Below are 18,806 nucleotides of genomic sequence, written 5' to 3' on the forward strand. Positions count from 1 at the left end.
ATCCTTATCAGAATCCAGAAAGGCCTCAACAACAGGACACAGCTTGATGTTATTTTCTTTGACATAAAAGTGGGCTATGACAAAATAGATATAACAGCTCTAATCACCATTCTGCAGCATACTTCAACATCACAGGAACAACTCTCGGCATCATTAAATCAATCTTGGAGCATAGACATATCATCTCACATCGCAAGCTCTTGGACAATTTGCATTACTAATAGGGATGTCCCACAAAGGTAGTCCTATCATCAATCCTATTTGCTGCAGCCCTTCCTAGCAACCCAAACTGACTTCCAATCATACGCTGATGACCTAAAACTTTATATCACCTCTTCTGACCAAACTCAGGTTCTTAGCACTACCTTGCAGGCAAGTAAAACCATACATAACCTCCAACAATACCTGTATTACAAATTAATCAAGCAAAAATAGGTGATAGGTGGAGCAGAACCAGGGTATGTCTGCCGGGAGCAACTATTGATGATGTCACCAACAGACTGTCAGATTTTAAAGGGGGTAAAGAAAATATTATTATTCATGTGGGGACAAACGATATTAAACGTACACGATCTGACGATTTGTTGGAAAAATACAGGACCATGCTGAGGAAATGTCGCGAGCTAGGCCATAATGTCTATGTGTCTGCAATTCTGCCCAGACACGATAGGAGGGATTATATGTTAAGAGCCTTGTGGATTAACTCAAGACTTGAAGGAATCTGCAAGGCTTTAGGGGGTAAATTTCTATCAGCATGGCCCACACTTGTAGGTAGAAGGAATTTGTTTTGTAGAGACGGGATACACTTAAACAAAGGTGGTGCAAACGTTTTTGCCAGTATTATTGAGGATACCTTAAAGGCTCAGGGAAACTGCTAGTTAGGGGGGATGTGGGTAATACTGACACGCGTTTATCTGATAATATTGGTCAATGTAACTCTTGCACATACCTTAAGAGTTCTTATCTGTTACCCCAACTGGACGTATTATCTAGATGTTCTGGGGCCAAAGACGTTTCACGTGAGCGGGTAGCTAATATCAGGGAAGAGAGCCTAAAAAACTTCAAGGGTTGTGTTAGGGTTGTTCAATATACAAGAACAGTAAATCTTAATTGTTTATACAGTAACGTTAGAAGTGTCGTCAATAAAATGAGCGAATTCGAACTGCTGGTTAAAACAAGTAACGCGGACATAATAGGGCTTACAGAGACGTGGTGCCACCCGGAAATAGGGGATGATGAGTTTCAGTACGGCTTGTATAATGTATTTAGGAAGGATAGAGTAGATAGAAGGGGTGGTGGGATAATGCTTCTTATCAGAAGCAGCCTGAGTGCGACGATAGCTTTCCCGGATTCAGACATTTCACATGCTAGTATAGAGTCTGTATGGTGTGAGATAGTTGGAAACAAAGGTACAATGCGAGTAGGAGTAATCTACAGACCAGGTGATTGTGAAGACTATGACAAAAGCCTCTACATGCAAATGGAATGGGCAAGTAAGCGTCAATGCCTTATTATGGGTGATTTCAATTTGCCTCTAATTGATTGGAGTAAATGGGAAGGAAACTCGACATGGGGAACAAAATTTTTAAATGAACTAGATGACTGTTATTTGTATCAACATGTCAGGGAAAGTACTAGAGAAAAGAATATCCTAGACCTCATCATCACACATGAATCAGATGACATAACAGGGCTGACAGTAGAGGAACCAGTAGCAGGAAGTGATCACGGAGTTCTACGGTGGATGATGACGAGAGAGGTAGCAGAAGTAAAAGGCAAAGGAATGGGTTTTAATTTCAGAAAAGGAAATTACGATGCCTTAAGGTACTACATGGCCTCTATTAACTGGGTAGATATCGCGCAGAGAATGAATACAATTGAACTGTGGTACGCTTTTAAAACATTAATCACAGATGCCTTGAATGCGTATATACCATTAAAAAAATACTCCACGAGAAGAGGTCCAAGTTGGATGAATAGTGAAGTTGCTACATTACTTGAGCAGAAAAAGGTGGCATGGAAAGGTTACAGAGCAATAAAAAGTACTGAAGCCTATAACAGCTACAAGGTGATGTGTAATAGAGCCACAGAAAAGGTTCGACAGGCAAAGGCAGTTTATGAGAAATCACTAGCAAACACAGCAAAGAGGGGGGGGGGATAAAGAATTCTTCACATATATAAATGCCAAGAAGAGCAGGACAAACCAGATCGGACCTTTACGTAAGGGAAAGGGGATAGTAATAAATACACCAGCTGCCGTTGCAGATGAACTCAACAGTTATTTTGCATCGATATTTACAAATGAAAAGCCTTTTGTGGCAATGGGAAATTGTGGGAGCGAAGTTAAAAAATATGTAATTAATGATATTGAAATTTCGCAAGATTATTTAATGAAAAAACCTTCAAGCCTACAGACCAGTAAGGCTCCTGGAGTTGATGGAATATACCCTATAATCTTGAGAGAGGCGGCAAGCGAGTGCATTGAACCATTGAGGCTAATTATGCGAGCATCACTAGACTCTGGGGAGATTCCCTTGGATTGGAAAAGTGCAAATGTATCTCCCATACATAAGGGTGGCTCTAAAAGTGAAGTGGGAAATTATCGACCTGTCAGTCTGACTTCAGTAGTAGGGAAAATCATGGAGGCAATGATCAAGGGTGGAATTCAGGATCATTTGGATCGAATTGAAATTCTCAAGGATACTCAGCATGGTTTTGTAAAGGGAAAATCATGTTTAACAAATCTGGTTCGCCATTTCGAAAGGGTCACTCACGAGCTGGATTTAGGGAATAATTTCGACATTGTTTATTTAGATTTCAGCAAAGCTTTTGACTCAGTCCCACATGAGCGGTTGCTTTATAATATGGAACAGGTTGGAATCACTGGGAAAATCCTTAGATGGATAGAAGAGTAGGAGTGGGGGCACTTTGAACCAAACTGACCAGGGGCGGCGGCCGCTAGGTGGCGCTGCAGGCGAACTTTACCGCCCCCCGCCCGCTAGAGGGCGCACCAAACTGACCAGGGGCGGCGGCCGCTAGGTGGCGCTGCAGTCGGAACGTTGACCCCTCCCGCTAGAGGGCACATCGAACTGACCGGGGGGCGCAGTCTACCCCCCGCCCGCTAGAGGCCGCATCGAACTGACCAGGGGGCGCGGTCTATCCCCCGCCCGCTAGAGGGCGCACCAAGCTGACCGGGTGAGGTCTTCACCCCCCGCCAGATGGCGCTGCCATCGAAAAACTTTGAACCAATTTTGTCAGTGGGTGGTGTTCCCCCCTCCCCCATCTTTGCCGCCAGGTGGCGCCTCCACGAAATACTTTCAACAATACTGACGGGGGTTGTGTTCCACCCTCCCTCTTCTCACCCCCGCCGCTAGGCGGCGGTACCGTCGCACAATGTTAAAACACGCATAGTGTAACATGTCTTATGACGTCATAATCCTTTGTGGTAATTCTTGGAATTCAAAGAGAGGGTTTTGTTCCCCCATGAATTTGAAGGTGTTTTTTTAAATTTTTCTGCTGGTTGGTATATTTTTAAAAGAATTTTAAATGAGAAGACTATTTTAAACAACAGGCAATAAATTAAAGTATTCATGAACAAATCAATGGTATTATTTTAAGTATTCATGTACAAATCAATGGTAATTTTTTAAGTATTCATGAGCAAATCAGTGGTATTATTTGAATATAATTAAAGTATTCATGAACAAATCAATGGTATTTTTTAAAGTATTCATGAGCAAATCAAAGGTATTATTTGAATATAAAGTATTCATGAACAAATCAATGGCATTATTTGAACATAATTAAAGTATTCATTAACAAATCAATGGTAGTATTTTGTCAGTTGAAAGTGATTTTAAATATAACTTTTAAGAAGACACAGAATTATAATGAACGAAGTCTTTTATTGAACACTGTTAACAAAATTATTTACAAAGGAATCATTATTCTGATAAAATCTTGACACAGCTCTCTTTTCAAGGACAGTCCACAATTCTCCCATTACAAAAAGTATGAAAAGTACTATAAAGGTAAGTATCTTCTGTTCCAGAGTTAGTGTTGTTTTACCTGCAATAAAGAGAACATGTTAGAAGATTATTATAATCCCACTGTGGTGGGGAGCTTTGCTAGTGTTAATGCTTTACAAAAACATACAAAATTACCCAAACATACTGTGAAAGAATGGTTATCGGGACAGCCCACATATGTGAGACACAGACAGCAACGAAGAAATTTTCCTCGTAACCAGATGAAAGTTCCTGGTCTTCACCATACATTTCAATGTGATTTAGCCAATATGTCAAATCTTGCTAAAGCAAATAATGGTGTTCATTTTCTTCTCGTGTGTATTGATTGCTTTTCACGATATGGTTGGGTAAGACCATTAAAATCTAAACATTCACAAGAAGTAGTTAAAGCTTTCAAATCTATTTTTAAAGAAGAAGTACCATTTAATATTAATAGTGACCAAGGAAAGGAATTTACTAATAAACAAGTGCGTGCATTATTCAAATCTAAAAATATCCACTTTTACACCACTAGAAGTGAAAAGAAAGCTTCTATGGCAGAAAGATTTATTCGAACATTAAAAGAAAAAATTTATAAATGGGTTACATATTCAAAAAATGATAAATATATTCACGTGCTGCAAAAATTAGTGAAAACGTATAATGAAACTGTACACAGATCTATTGGTATGGCCCCTGCAGGTGTCACCATGCATAATGAAGAAACAGTTTATGCTAAATTATATAGACCCCATCCAAAAGTTTCGGAACCCAAGTTTAAAATCGGTGACCATGTTGTTCTTAGTGATGATAGCCATAATTTTCGAAAAGCGTTCAGAGGGAATTGGTCTGAGGAGGTGTTTTTCATAGCTCAGGTAATGAAAAGGCACCCTGTAGTATATAAGGTTAAAGGCAGAGATGGTGAGGTGATAGAAGGTACATTTTATGAACATCAGCTACAGAGAGTCAGTTTTGATAACGAGGTACCTGAAAACGTGTATCTGATTGAAAAAGTACTTGGGAAGCGTACAGTGCGTGGTCAGAGACAGTTACTTGTGAAGTGGCTTGGATACCCTGCATCCTACAATTCTTGGGTACGAAGCAAAGATGTTTTACCTAACCCTACCAAGTAATGCAAGTATGGACATGTATCCCGATAACACCCAATCACGTTTCAAAGTTCAATTACCCCGGGAAATTAATCTGAGTGGGAAGTGGGTGGTGGCACTTTCTGAAATCCATCTACCAGGAGTGTGGAACAATATCACAAAAGGATACGATGAATTTCATGTACTTCGCGATGATTATGACTCTGAACAAATTTTACATGTGCTTTCTTTAAAGTATAAAGATTATCAACAACTTTTAGATGAGTTGAACAGTGTTCATCCCCTTATTTCATTTACAGTACACACAAAGACTGTTGCAAAATATCAATTTTCAGTGAATGTGCATGGAAAAGGTAAAATACAATTGCCCGAGAAACTAGTAAAATTATTTGGACTTCAAAAACCAGGTGTACGGGGGAAAGGCTGCCGTGTATTTACAGATACATCCGTAGGTGAGAGTGTATTACCTATCAAAGGTCAAATTTCTTTTGCCCCAAGTGCAAGAGATGTTGTTTTTACTCTTGTTACTGGTGGCAGTTACCAGATGTGTGTGCTTCCACATGGAAACTATAAATCAATCTCTAGTATTCTTGATGCAATGTTGAGCGTCTGCCCGAGTTTAAGTGGAAATGTTAATTCAGACGATACCCTGACTTTACACATAACAGAAAACTTTTCATTAGTGTTTCCACAAGATTCCCCAGGTTTAGGTCTTATGCTTGGCTTTCACCAGATTGGTACTAAATTGAGTGGAGCTGTCAGTGGGAAGTACCCTGCAGATATAAAACGGGGTGTCTCAGCGTATTTTGTTTATTCCAACCTGATTCAGGACCAGATAGTAGGCGATACGTGTGCTCCACTGTTACGTGTTGTTCCCTGTATTGAACAGAACACATTTACATACGAAAACCCAGACTATTACCCCCTTTTGAGACACAGGTTCACACCGTGTCCATCAGTATTTGTACAGACAGCGGACAGTTTCTAGAGTTCAGAAGTGGGAAGACTTTAGTGAAGCTGCATTTTCGCAAAGATGAGTGAATACATTGATTATTACACGGTACAAGCGGGAGGCGGTAATGCATTTGCTGGACAACCTTTGCAGCGTGGGTATGGACTTGGTAGCATTTTTCGTTCAGCATTCTCTTTTCTAACACCACTTTTGAAACCCGCTGCCCGTTTTGTGGGTAAGCATGTTTTAGGAGCAGGTCAAAACGTGATTGGTGATGTTTTGGAGGGGGTGCCCCTCAAACGATCCTTTATAAACAGAGCATCGGAAGTCGGTCAGTCCATTTCAGACAAGGTTCTGAACCAGAAAGGAAGAGGGAAGAAGAGGAAGCGCAGAGATATTTTTTAAAACATGGAGCTTATGATGTCAGAACTAGACCTATTTCAAAAACCGGCTATTAACCTATCTATCGAACGTTCATCTTATGTGACTTTTCAACCACTAGGCAGTGTGGATAGTGGAGGCCCCATCGAATTTTTTATTCCCGGTACTTCCGAAGAATATTTAGATTTTGGAAATACATTTTTACGTCTGAAAGTTCGTGTTACACATAGTGACGGGAAAGAGATAGATGCCACATCTGTGAGTGTGGTGAACAATTTTTTTCATTCCCTTTTCAGTCAGGTCGATCTGTTTTTACAAGATAAATTAATCAATGCATCAGCAGATACTTATCCCTACAGGGCATATTTAGAAAAACTTCTGAATTACGATCGCGGTGCCAAATGTACCCAATTAACAACAGAACTGTATGTGAAAGATGACGTTGCGGATGTCAGTGAAATGTTCACCAAGACAGAATGCGGGATGTATAAACGACAGGATTCAATTGCAAAATCAAGGAGTGTGGAACTTCTAGGGCGTCTACATCTGGATTTGTGTCACCAGGCAAGATATATCGTTAATGTGTCACTACGTATTCGTCTAGTGCGAAGTAACCCAGAATTCTGTTTATTGGCCGTCACCACAGACATGAAATGCAGAGTTCATATTCAGGAAGCAACCCTCTTCGTGCACAAAGTGAGATTAAATCCTAAAGTTCTGTTAGCCCACTTGACTGTGCTTGAAAAAAATCCTATTCACTACCCCATAAACAGGGTGCAAGTCAGCTATTACTCGATTCCTAAAGGTATGAGTGATTCTACAAGAGACAACATCTATCTGGGCGACATTCCTTCTCGATTAGTTATAGGTCTAGTTGCAAGTGAAGCATTCAATGGTTCGTACAGTCGCAATCCATTCAATTTTGCCCACTTCAATTTATGTTATCTGGTAGTGTCAGCTGATGGTATTCAGCATCCAAGTCAACCTCTGACACCTAATTATAAAGAGGGTCATTACACCCGATCATACCTCTCTCTTTTCACATCACTGAACAAGTGGACACGTGATGTGGGTAATGATATTTCCTATAAAGAATACCTAGAAGGTAATGTGTTGTATGGATTTGACCTCTCTCCTGACCATAATGCCGTAGGCGAACACATCAATACTCATAGACGAGGAAGTGTACGTATCGAACTGAAATTTTCTGTTCACCTACCCGAGAACGTTACGGTGGTGTTGTTCGCAGAGTTTGAAAACATCCTTTCGATCACCAGGGATCGCTCGGTACTTCTGGATTATGAACACTGAACAGATTGAACAGGTTTTACAGATGGATGCCTACACACGGAAATTTCCATTGGGAGTGTGTGCACTTGATGAACTACCTACACGGATGCTACCAAAACCGTGTCTCCTTGTAGTCAATACAGATCCCTCACATCTACCTGGGCAGCACTGGGTTGCCTTATTTCTACAGGAACAATGTGGCGAATACTTTGACAGCTATGGTGGCAAACCAAAAAAGGACTTTGTGAAATTTTTAACTAAACAATGTAAAAAATGGACGTATAATGCTACTGTTATCCAACACAAGTTGTCTATAGCCTGTGGTTTACACTGTATTTATTTCCTTACACACAGGTGTCGTGGCTTAACCATACACCAGATTGTTAACGTGTGTTATTCTCCCGATTTGTGGATGAATGATGTTATTGTAACTGTTGACATAACAGAACATTTGTTTCTAAATAAAAATAATTTTAAATAAAAAAAGATGTTTTTTTACTTACATTCGAACCCATTTCAGCTTTCTTGCCCTCAACCGCCTTGGGGAGGGTAGGAAAAAAAGATGATTTTTTTCTTTTCTTCACAGGAACATCTTCAACAGGTGGGGGGGTGGCATTTCTTCCGTGTGTACTGATGGTGCAAGCTGTCTTTTTAGACCTAAATAAGTCTGTAAAGTGGTTAAATATTCTCTAAATTTACTTTCAACATCCAAATCTTTCCTTTGAAGAACAGATGACATTTTGTCATCCAAACTTTCAATTTCTTTCTGCTCTGGGGTGTTTAGCAGTGTGAATTTTTTATACAGCTGATTCATTTCCTTATGAGGGATGTGAGCAATGGTACTATTATGCTACCAAGTAGTGGAAACAAAGCACCACCGTGCTGGTGAATAAGTTTTCGCCTTTGTATGAAGGGCACCTGTTTATTTCCTAATAATCTCAAGATTTTCTTTTTCTTGGAGAGCTGTGATGGGGGCCTCTTCTGGCAAAATATTACTTCGCAGACGGAGCACCTCAGGTGTGTCCTGTTTAAAATCTAGGAGCAAATAAGAATGTGCTCGACTTGTTGCTTCTTTATAAATGTCAATCAGCACATAGCTGTCAAAGTATTCGCCACATTGTTCCTGTAGAAATAAGGCAACCCAGTGCTGCCCAGGTAGATGTGAGGGATCTGTATTGACTACAAGGAGACACGGTTTTGGTAGCATCCGTGTAGGTAGTTCATCAAGTGCACACACTCCCAATGGAAATTTCCGTGTGTAGGCATCCATCTGTAAAACCTGTTCAATCTGTTAAGCCACGACACCTGTGTGTAAGGAAATAAATACAGTGTAAACCACAGGCTATAGACAACTTGTGTTGGATAACAGTAGCATTATACGTCCATTTTTTACATTGTTTAGTTAAAAATTTCACAAAGTCCTTTTTTGGTTTGCCACCATAGCTGTCAAAGTATTCGCCACATTGTTCCTGTAGAAATAAGGCAACCCAGTGCTGCCCAGGTAGATGTGAGGGATCTGTATTGACTACAAGGAGACACGGTTTTGGTAGCATCCGTGTAGGTAGTTCATCAAGTGCACACACTCCCAATGGAAATTTCCGTGTGTAGGCATCCATCTGTAAAACCTGTTCAATCTGTTCAGTGTTCATAATCCAGAAGTACCGAGCGATCCCTGGTGATCGAAAGGATGTTTTCAAACTCTGCGAACAACACCACCGTAACGTTCTCGGGTAGGTGAACAGAAAATTTCAGTTCGATACGTACACTTCCTCGTCTATGAGTATTGATGTGTTCGCCTACGGCATTATGGTCAGGAGAGAGGTCAAATCCATACAACACATTACCTTCTAGGTATTCTTTATAGGAAATATCATTACCCACATCACGTGTCCACTTGTTCAGTGATGTGAAAAGAGAGAGGTATGATCGGGTGTAATGACCCTCTTTATAATTAGGTGTCAGAGGTTGACTTGGATGCTGAATACCATCAGCTGACACTACCAGATAACATAAATTGAAGTGGGCAAAATTGAATGGATTGCGACTGTACGAACCATTGAATGCTTCACTTGCAACTAGACCTATAACTAATCGAGAAGGAATGTCGCCCAGATAGATGTTGTCTCTTGTAGAATCACTCATACCTTTAGGAATCGAGTAATAGCTGACTTGCACCCTGTTTATGGGGTAGTGAATAGGATTTTTTTCAAGCACAGTCAAGTGGGCTAACAGAACTTTAGGATTTAATCTCACTTTGTGCACGAAGAGGGTTGCTTCCTGAATATGAACTCTGCATTTCATGTCTGTGGTGACGGCCAATAAACAGAATTCTGGGTTACTTCGCACTAGACGAATACGTAGTGACACATTAACGATATATCTTGCCTGGTGACACAAATCCAGATGTAGACGCCCTAGAAGTTCCACACTCCTTGATTTTGCAATTGAATCCTGTCGTTTATACATCCCGCATTCTGTCTTGGTGAACATTTCACTGACATCCGCAACGTCATCTTTCACATACAGTTCTGTTGTTAATTGGGTACATTTGGCACCGCGATCGTAATTCAGAAGTTTTTCTAAATATGCCCTGTAGGGATAAGTATCTGCTGATGCATTGATTAATTTATCTTGTAAAAACAGATCGACCTGACTGAAAAGGGAATGAAAAAAATTGTTCACCACACTCACAGATGTGGCATCTATCTCTTTCCCGTCACTATGTGTAACACGAACTTTCAGACGTAAAAATGTATTTCCAAAATCTAAATATTCTTCGGAAGTACCGGGAATAAAAAATTCGATGGGGCCTCCACTATCCACACTGCCTAGTGGTTGAAAAGTCACATAAGATGAACGTTCGATAGATAGGTTAATAGCCGGTTTTTGAAATAGGTCTAGTTCTGACATCATAAGCTCCATGTTTTAAAAAATATCTCTGCGCTTCCTCTTCTTCCCTCTTCCTTTCTGGTTCAGAACCTTGTCTGAAATGGACTGACCGACTTCCGATGCTCTGTTTATAAAGGATCGTTTGAGGGGCACCCCCTCCAAAACATCACCAATCACGTTTTGACCTGCTCCTAAAACATGCTTACCCACAAAACGGGCAGCGGGTTTCAAAAGTGGTGTTAGAAAAGAGAATGCTGAACGAAAAATGCTACCAAGTCCATACCCACGCTGCAAAGGTTGTCCAGCAAATGCATTACCGCCTCCCGCTTGTACCGTGTAATAATCAATGTATTCACTCATCTTTGCGAAAATGCAGCTTCACTAAAGTCTTCCCACTTCTGAACTCTAGAAACTGTCCGCTGTCTGTACAAATACTGATGGACACGGTGTGAACCTGTGTCTCAAAAGGGGGTAATAGTCTGGGTTTTCGTATGTAAATGTGTTCTGTTCAATACAGGGAACAACACGTAACAGTGGAGCACACGTATCGCCTACTATCTGGTCCTGAATCAGGTTGGAATAAACAAAATACGCTGAGACACCCCGTTTTATATCTGCAGGGTACTTCCCACTGACAGCTCCACTCAATTTAGTACCAATCTGGTGAAAGCCAAGCATAAGACCTAAACCTGGGGAATCTTGTGGAAACACTAATGAAAAGTTTTCTGTTATGTGTAAAGTCAGGGTATCGTCTGAATTAACATTTCCACTTAAACTCGGGCAGACGCTCAACATTGCATCAAGAATACTAGAGATTGATTTATAGTTTCCATGTGGAAGCACACACATCTGGTAACTGCCACCAGTAACAAGAGTAAAAACAACATCTCTTGCACTTGGGGCAAAAGAAATTTGACCTTTGATAGGTAATACACTCTCACCTACGGATGTATCTGTAAATACACGGCAGCCTTTCCCCCGTACACCTGGTTTTTGAAGTCCAAATAATTTTACTAGTTTCTCGGGCAATTGTATTTTACCTTTTCCATGCACATTCACTGAAAATTGATATTTTGCAACAGTCTTTGTGTGTACTGTAAATGAAATAAGGGGATGAACACTGTTCAACTCATCTAAAAGTTGTTGATAATCTTTATACTTTAAAGAAAGCACATGTAAAATTTGTTCAGAGTCATAATCATCGCGAAGTACATGAAATTCATCGTATCCTTTTGTGATATTGTTCCACACTCCTGGTAGATGGATTTCAGAAAGTGCCACCACCCACTTCCCACTCAGATTAATTTCCCGGGGTAATTGAACTTTGAAACGTGATTGGGTGTTATCGGGATACATGTCCATACTTGCATTACTTGGTAGGGTTAGGTAAAACATCTTTGCTTCGTACCCAAGAATTGTAGGATGCAGGGTATCCAAGCCACTTCACAAGTAACTGTCTCTGACCACGCACTGTACGCTTCCCAAGTACTTTTTCAATCAGATACACGTTTTCAGGTACCTCGTTATCAAAACTGACTCTCTGTAGCTGATGTTCATAAAATGTACCTTCTATCACCTCACCATCTCTGCCTTTAACCTTATATACTACAGGGTGCCTTTTCATTACCTGAGCTATGAAAAACACCTCCTCAGACCAATTCCCTCTGAACGCTTTTCGAAAATTATGGCTATCATCACTAAGAACAACATGGTCACCGATTTTAAACTTGGGTTCCGAAACTTTTGGATGGGGTCTATATAATTTAGCATAAACTGTTTCTTCATTATGCATGGTGACACCTGCAGGGGCCATACCAATAGATCTGTGTACAGTTTCATTATACGTTTTCACTAATTTTTGCAGCACGTGAATATATTTATCATTTTTTGAATATGTAACCCATTTATAAATTTTTTCTTTTAATGTTCGAATAAATCTTTCTGCCATAGAAGCTTTCTTTTCACTTCTAGTGGTGTAAAAGTGAATATTTTTAGATTTGAATAATGCACGCACTTGTTTATTAGTAAATTCCTTTCCTTGGTCACTATTAATATTAAATGGTACTTCTTCTTTAAAAATAGATTTGAAAGCTTTAACTACTTCTTGTGAATGTTTAGATTTTAATGGTCTTACCCAACCATATCGTGAAAAGCAATCAATACACACGAGAAGAAAATGAACACCATTATTTGCTTTAGCAAGATTTGACATATTGGCTAAATCACATTGAAATGTATGGTGAAGACCAGGAACTTTCATCTGGTTACGAGGAAAATTTCTTCGTTGCTGTCTGTGTCTCACATATGTGGGCTGTCCCGATAACCATTCTTTCACAGTATGTTTGGGTAATTTTGTATGTTTTTGTAAAGCATTAACACTAGCAAAGCTCCCCACCACAGTGGGATTATAATAATCTTCTAACATGTTCTCTTTATTGCAGGTAAAACAACACTAACTCTGGAACAGAAGATACTTACCTTTATAGTACTTTTCATACTTTTTGTAATGGGAGAATTGTGGACTGTCCTTGAAAAGAGAGCTGTGTCAAGATTTTATCAGAATAATGATTCCTTTGTAAATAATTTTGTTAACAGTGTTCAATAAAAGACTTCGTTCATTATAATTCTGTGTCTTCTTAAAAGTTATATTTAAAATCACTTTCAACTGACAAAATACTACCATTGATTTGTTAATGAATACTTTAATTATGTTCAAATAATGCCATTGATTTGTTCATGAATACTTTATATTCAAATAATACCTTTGATTTGCTCATGAATACTTTAAAAAATACCATTGATTTGTTCATGAATACTTTAATTATATTCAAATAATACCACTGATTTGCTCATGAATACTTAAAAAATTACCATTGATTTGTACATGAATACTTAAAATAATACCATTGATTTGTTCATGAATACTTTAATTTATTGCCTGTTGTTTAAAATAGTCTTCTCATTTAAAATTCTTTTAAAAATATACCAACCAGCAGCAAAATTTAAAAAAACACCTTCAAATTCATGGGGGAACAAAACCCTCTCTTTGAATTCCAAGAATTACCACAAAGGATTATGACGTCATAAGACATGTTACACTATGCGTGTTTTAACATTGTGCGACGGTACCGCCGCCTAGTGGCGGGGGTGAGAAGAGGGAGGGTGGAACACAACCCCCGTCAGTATTGTTGAAAGTATTTCGTGGAGGCGCCACCTGGCGGCAAAGATGGGGGAGGGGGAACACCACCCACTGACAAAATTGGTTCAAAGTTTTTCGATGGCAGCGCCATCTGGCGGGGGGTGAAGACCTCACCCGGTCAGCTTGGTGCGCCCTCTAGCGGGCGGGGGATAGACCGCGCCCCCTGGTCAGTTCGATGCGGCCTCTAGCGGGCGGGGGGTAGACTGCGCCCCCCGGTCAGTTCGATGTGCCCTCTAGCGGGAGGGGTCAACGTTCCGACTGCAGCGCCACCTAGCGGCCGCCGCCCCTGGTCAGTTTGGTGCGCCCTCTAGCGGGCGGGGGGCGGTAAAGTTCGCCTGCAGCGCCACCTAGCGGCCGCCGCCCCTGGTCAGTTTGGTTCAAAGTGCCCCCACTCCTACTCTTCTATCCATCTAAGGATTTTCCCAGTGATTCCAACCTGTTCCATATTATAAAGCAACCGCTCATGTGGGACTGAGTCAAAAGCTTTGCTGAAATCTAAATAAACAATGTCGAAATTATTCCCTAAATCCAGCTCGTGAATGACCCTTTCGAAATGGCGAACCAGATTTGTTAAACATGATTTTCCCTTTACAAAACCATGCTGAGTATCCTTGAGAATTTCAATTCGATCCAAATGATCCTGAATTCCACCCTTGATCATTGCCTCCATGATTTTCCCTACTACTGAAGTCAGACTGACAGGTCGATAATTTCCCACTTCACTTTTAGAGCCACCCTTATGTATGGGAGATACATTTGCACTTTTCCAATCCAAGGGAATCTCCCCAGAGTCTAGTGATGCTCGCATAATTAGCCTCAATGGTTCAATGCACTCGCTTGCCGCCTCTCTCAAGATTATAGGGTATATTCCATCAACTCCAGGAGCCTTACTGGTCTGTAGGCTTGAAGGTTTTTTCATTAAATAATCTTGCGAAATTTCAATATCATTAATTACATATTTTTTAACTTCGCTCCCACAATTTCCCATTGCCACAAAAGGCTTTTCATTTGTAAATATCGATGCAAAATAACTGTTGAGTTCATCTGCAACGGCAGCTGGTGTATTTATTACTATCCCCTTTCCCTTACGTAAAGGTCCGATCTGGTTTGTCCTGCTCTTCTTGGCATTTATATATGTGAAGAATTCTTTATCCCCCCCCCCCCCCTCTTTGCTGTGTTTGCTAGTGATTTCTCATAAACTGCCTTTGCCTGTCGAACCTTTTCTGTGGCTCTATTACACATCACCTTGTAGCTGTTATAGGCTTCAGTACTTTTTATTGCTCTGTAACCTTTCCATGCCACCTTTTTCTGCTCAAGTAATGTAGCAACTTCACTATTCATCCAACTTGGACCTCTTCTCGTGGAGTATTTTTTTAATGGTATATACGCATTCAAGGCATCTGTGATTAATGTTTTAAAAGCGTACCACAGTTCAATTGTATTCATTCTCTGCGCGATATCTACCCAGTTAATAGAGGCCATGTAGTACCTTAAGGCATCGTAATTTCCTTTTCTGAAATTAAAACCCATTCCTTTGCCTTTTACTTCTGCTACCTCTCTCGTCATCATCCACCGTAGAACTCCGTGATCACTTCCTGCTACTGGTTCCTCTACTGTCAGCCCTGTTATGTCATCTGATTCATGTGTGATGATGAGGTCTAGGATATTCTTTTCTCTAGTACTTTCCCTGACATGTTGATACAAATAACAGTCATCTAGTTCATTTAAAAATTTTGTTCCCCATGTCGAGTTTCCTTCCCATTTACTCCAATCAATTAGAGGCAAATTGAAATCACCCATAATAAGGCATTGACGCTTACTTGCCCATTCCATTTGCATGTAGAGGCTTTTGTCATAGTCTTCACAATCACCTGGTCTGTAGATTACTCCTACTCGCATTGTACCTTTGTTTCCAACTATCTCACACCATACAGACTCTATACTAGCATGTGAAATGTCTGAATCCGGGAAAGCTATCGTCGCACTCAGGCTGCTTCTGATAAGAAGCATTACCCCACCACCCCTTCTGTCTACTCTATCCTTCCTAAATACATTATACAAGCCGTACTGAAACTCATCATCCCCTATTTCCGGGTGGCACCACGTCTCTGTAAGCCCTATTATGTCCGCGTTACTTGTTTTAACCAGCAGTTCGAATTCGCTCATTTTATTGACGACACTTCTAACGTTACTGTATAAACAATTAAGATTTACTGTTCTTGTATATTGAACAACCCTAACACAACCCTTGAAGTTTTTTAGGCTCTCTTCCCTGATATTAGCTACCCGCTCACGTGAAACGTCTTTGGCCCCAGAACATCTAGATAATACGTCCAGTTGGGGTAACAGATAAGAACTCTTAAGGTATGTGCAAGAGTTACATTGACCAATATTATCAGATAAACGCGTGTCAGTATTACCCACATCCCCCCTAACTAGCAGTTTCCCTGAGCCTTTAAGGTATCCTCAATAATACTGGCAAAAACGTTTGCACCACCTTTGTTTAAGTGTATCCCGTCTCTACAAAACAAATTCCTTCTACCTACAAGTGTGGGCCATGCTGATAGAAATTTACCCCCTAAAGCCTTGCAGATTCCTTCAAGTCTTGAGTTAATCCACAAGGCTCTTAACATATAATCCCTCCTATCGTGTCTGGGCAGAATTGCAGACACATAGACATTATGGCCTAGCTCGCGACATTTCCTCAGCATGGTCCTGTATTTTTCCAACAAATCGTCAGATCGTGTACGTTTAATATCGTTTGTCCCCACATGAATAATAATATTTTCTTTACCCCCTTTAAAATCTGACAGTCTGTTGGTGACATCATCAATAGTTGCTCCCGGCAGACATACCCTGGTTCTGCTCCACCTATCACCTATTTTTGCTTGATTAATTTGTAATACAGGTATTGTTGGAGGTTATGTATGGTTTTACTTGCCTGCAAGGTAGTGCTAAGAACCTGAGTTTGGTCAGAAGAGGTGATATAAAGTTTTAGGTCATCAGCGTATGATTGGAAGTCAGTTTGGGTTGCTAGGAAGGGCTGCAGCAAATAGGATTGATGATAGGACTACCTTTGTGGGACATCCCTATTAGTAATGCAAATTGTCCAAGAGCTGCGATGTGAGATGATATGTCTATGCTCCAAGATTGATTTAATGATGCCGAGAGTTGTTCCTGTGATGTTGAAGTATGCTGCAGAATGGTGATTAGAGCTGTTATATCTATTTTGTCATAGCCCACTTTTATGTCAAAGAAAATAACATCAAGCTGTGTCCTGTTGTTGAGGCCTTTCTGGATTCTGATAAGGATGTCCAGGAGGTTGCTGTTAGTCGATCTCCCCTTAATCACGGTGTGGAGGTACGGAGGCCTGTGATTGAAACAGTGGTCTGCAATGGTGGGCTGGATTGCTTTTTCAAATATCTTGAGGAACCCACAGCCGATGGCAATAGGCCTGAAATCTTGAGGTCGCTTGGGGTCCCTGCATTTAGGGACTGGCCGAACAAAGTATGTGTTCTAGATATTTGGAATCTCTCCACTTTCAAAGATTTTATCGAAAATGTGGACTAGTGGGTCTATAATATATGAACTACAGATTTTGATTAGAAACAGAGGGAACAGGTCGGGACCCACAACTGCTTTCAGTGGATGCTGTTTGACGATCTCCATCAGATGGTTTCGGGTTATGGTTATGAGTGATATTGGAGGTTTGCAGGGAAGGCCAAAAAGTGTAACCGGGGGTTGTGCATGTGTCTGGTCGGTCTGTTGAAAAGTGAGCTCAGTCCATTCTTTAAATATTTCTTCCTTCATAGTTATTTTCTTATGGCTCTATTTCTGGAGTCCTTTAGATCTTTTCAGCTTATCTTTTCAGCTTTTCAGCGGCCGCCCCCCCTGGTCAGTTTGGTTCAAAGTGCCCCCACTCCTACTTAGAAGGATGGCTTCAGGGCAGGAGGCAGAGGGTTGTGATAAATGGCTATTCCTCAGATTGGGTTGATGTAAGAAGTGGGGTTCCCCAAGGATCAGTATTAGGACCACTGTTGTTTTTAATTTTCATAAACGACATTGATGAAGGGATAGAGGGCGTGATGTCTAAATTTGCAGATGATGTTAAAATTGGTAGAGTAGTTAATGATCACTGTCAAGCTGAGCTTCTTCAGAGAGACCTAGATAGACTTCAAGAATGGTCAGAAAAATGGCAGCTGTGCTTTAATCCAACAAAGTGTAAGGTATTACACCTGGGAAACAGTAATCCCAAAATAACTTATTCACTTGGCGGAGTTCAACTAAACCCAGTACTGGAGGAAAGGGACTTGGGTGTTACGATACGGTCAGACATGAAATTCTCTGAGCATTGTAAACAGGTTGCAAGGAAGGCCCATGGTGTCCTATCGATGATCTATCGAACTTTTGCAAGTAGAGATAAGGACGTGATAATCCCATTATATAAGGCTTATGTTAGACCACACTTGGAATACTGTGTTCAAGTATGGAGACCGCACCTAAAGAAAGACATCGAGCTTCTTGAAAGGGTGCAGAGAAGGGTAACTCGCCTGGTGAGATCGGCAAAAGGGCGTCCTTATGAAGAAAGACTTCGAATATGTGGGTTGCAGAGTTTGGAAACTAGACACCTTAGAGGAGATTTGATTGAGGTGTTTAAGACTCTGAGAGGCATCAGTAAAATGAATGAGGACAAAATTTTCAAGATTATAAATGATGCTAGAACTAGGGGACATAAATTCAAGTTACGGGGGGAAATGTTTAGATTGGACTGCAGGAAGTTTTACTTTAGCCAGCGAGTTATAAATTACTGGAATAAGTTGCCTTCGTGGGTGGTAGAGGCCGACAGTTTGGGGAAATTCAAAGGTCATCTGGATAGTACTTTCGGGTAAGGGAAGCGCATAGGATGATAGGATTAATTTCCTTTTTATTTATTTTTCATTTCATTTTATTATTTTTATTTATTTATTAATTATTATTTA

General features: G+C 40.5%; 5 protein-coding genes across 5 annotated transcripts in view; 3 read left to right on the forward strand and 2 right to left on the reverse strand.

The window, feature by feature from the left end:
* Positions 1-18,806, forward strand: part of LOC150078196 (uncharacterized) — an 881,600-nt gene that overhangs the window by 86,637 nt on the left and 776,157 nt on the right. The gene's annotated exons all lie outside the window — the stretch shown is intronic.
* LOC150078197 (uncharacterized) lies at positions 4,697-5,140 on the forward strand. The gene has a single exon (XM_090384484.1). The coding sequence runs from the start codon at positions 4,697-4,699 to the stop codon at positions 5,138-5,140; it is 444 nt and encodes a 147-aa protein (XP_090240610.1).
* LOC150078198 (uncharacterized protein F54H12.2-like) lies at positions 6,477-7,760 on the forward strand. The gene has a single exon (XM_090384485.1). The coding sequence runs from the start codon at positions 6,477-6,479 to the stop codon at positions 7,758-7,760; it is 1,284 nt and encodes a 427-aa protein (XP_090240611.1).
* On the reverse strand, positions 9,378-10,661 carry LOC150078199 (uncharacterized protein F54H12.2-like). Its single transcript, XM_090384487.1, has one exon. It carries the CDS (start codon positions 10,659-10,661, stop codon positions 9,378-9,380), a length of 1,284 nt encoding a protein of 427 aa, XP_090240613.1.
* On the reverse strand, positions 11,998-12,441 carry LOC150078200 (uncharacterized). The gene has a single exon (XM_090384488.1). It carries the CDS (start codon positions 12,439-12,441, stop codon positions 11,998-12,000), a length of 444 nt encoding a protein of 147 aa, XP_090240614.1.

The sequence above is a fragment of the Mastigoproctus giganteus genome, chromosome 11 (genome assembly GCF_048544385.1).
Source record: "Mastigoproctus giganteus isolate SK-2022 chromosome 11, ASM4854438v1, whole genome shotgun sequence".
Classification (NCBI taxonomy): domain Eukaryota; kingdom Metazoa; phylum Arthropoda; class Arachnida; order Uropygi; family Thelyphonidae; genus Mastigoproctus; species Mastigoproctus giganteus.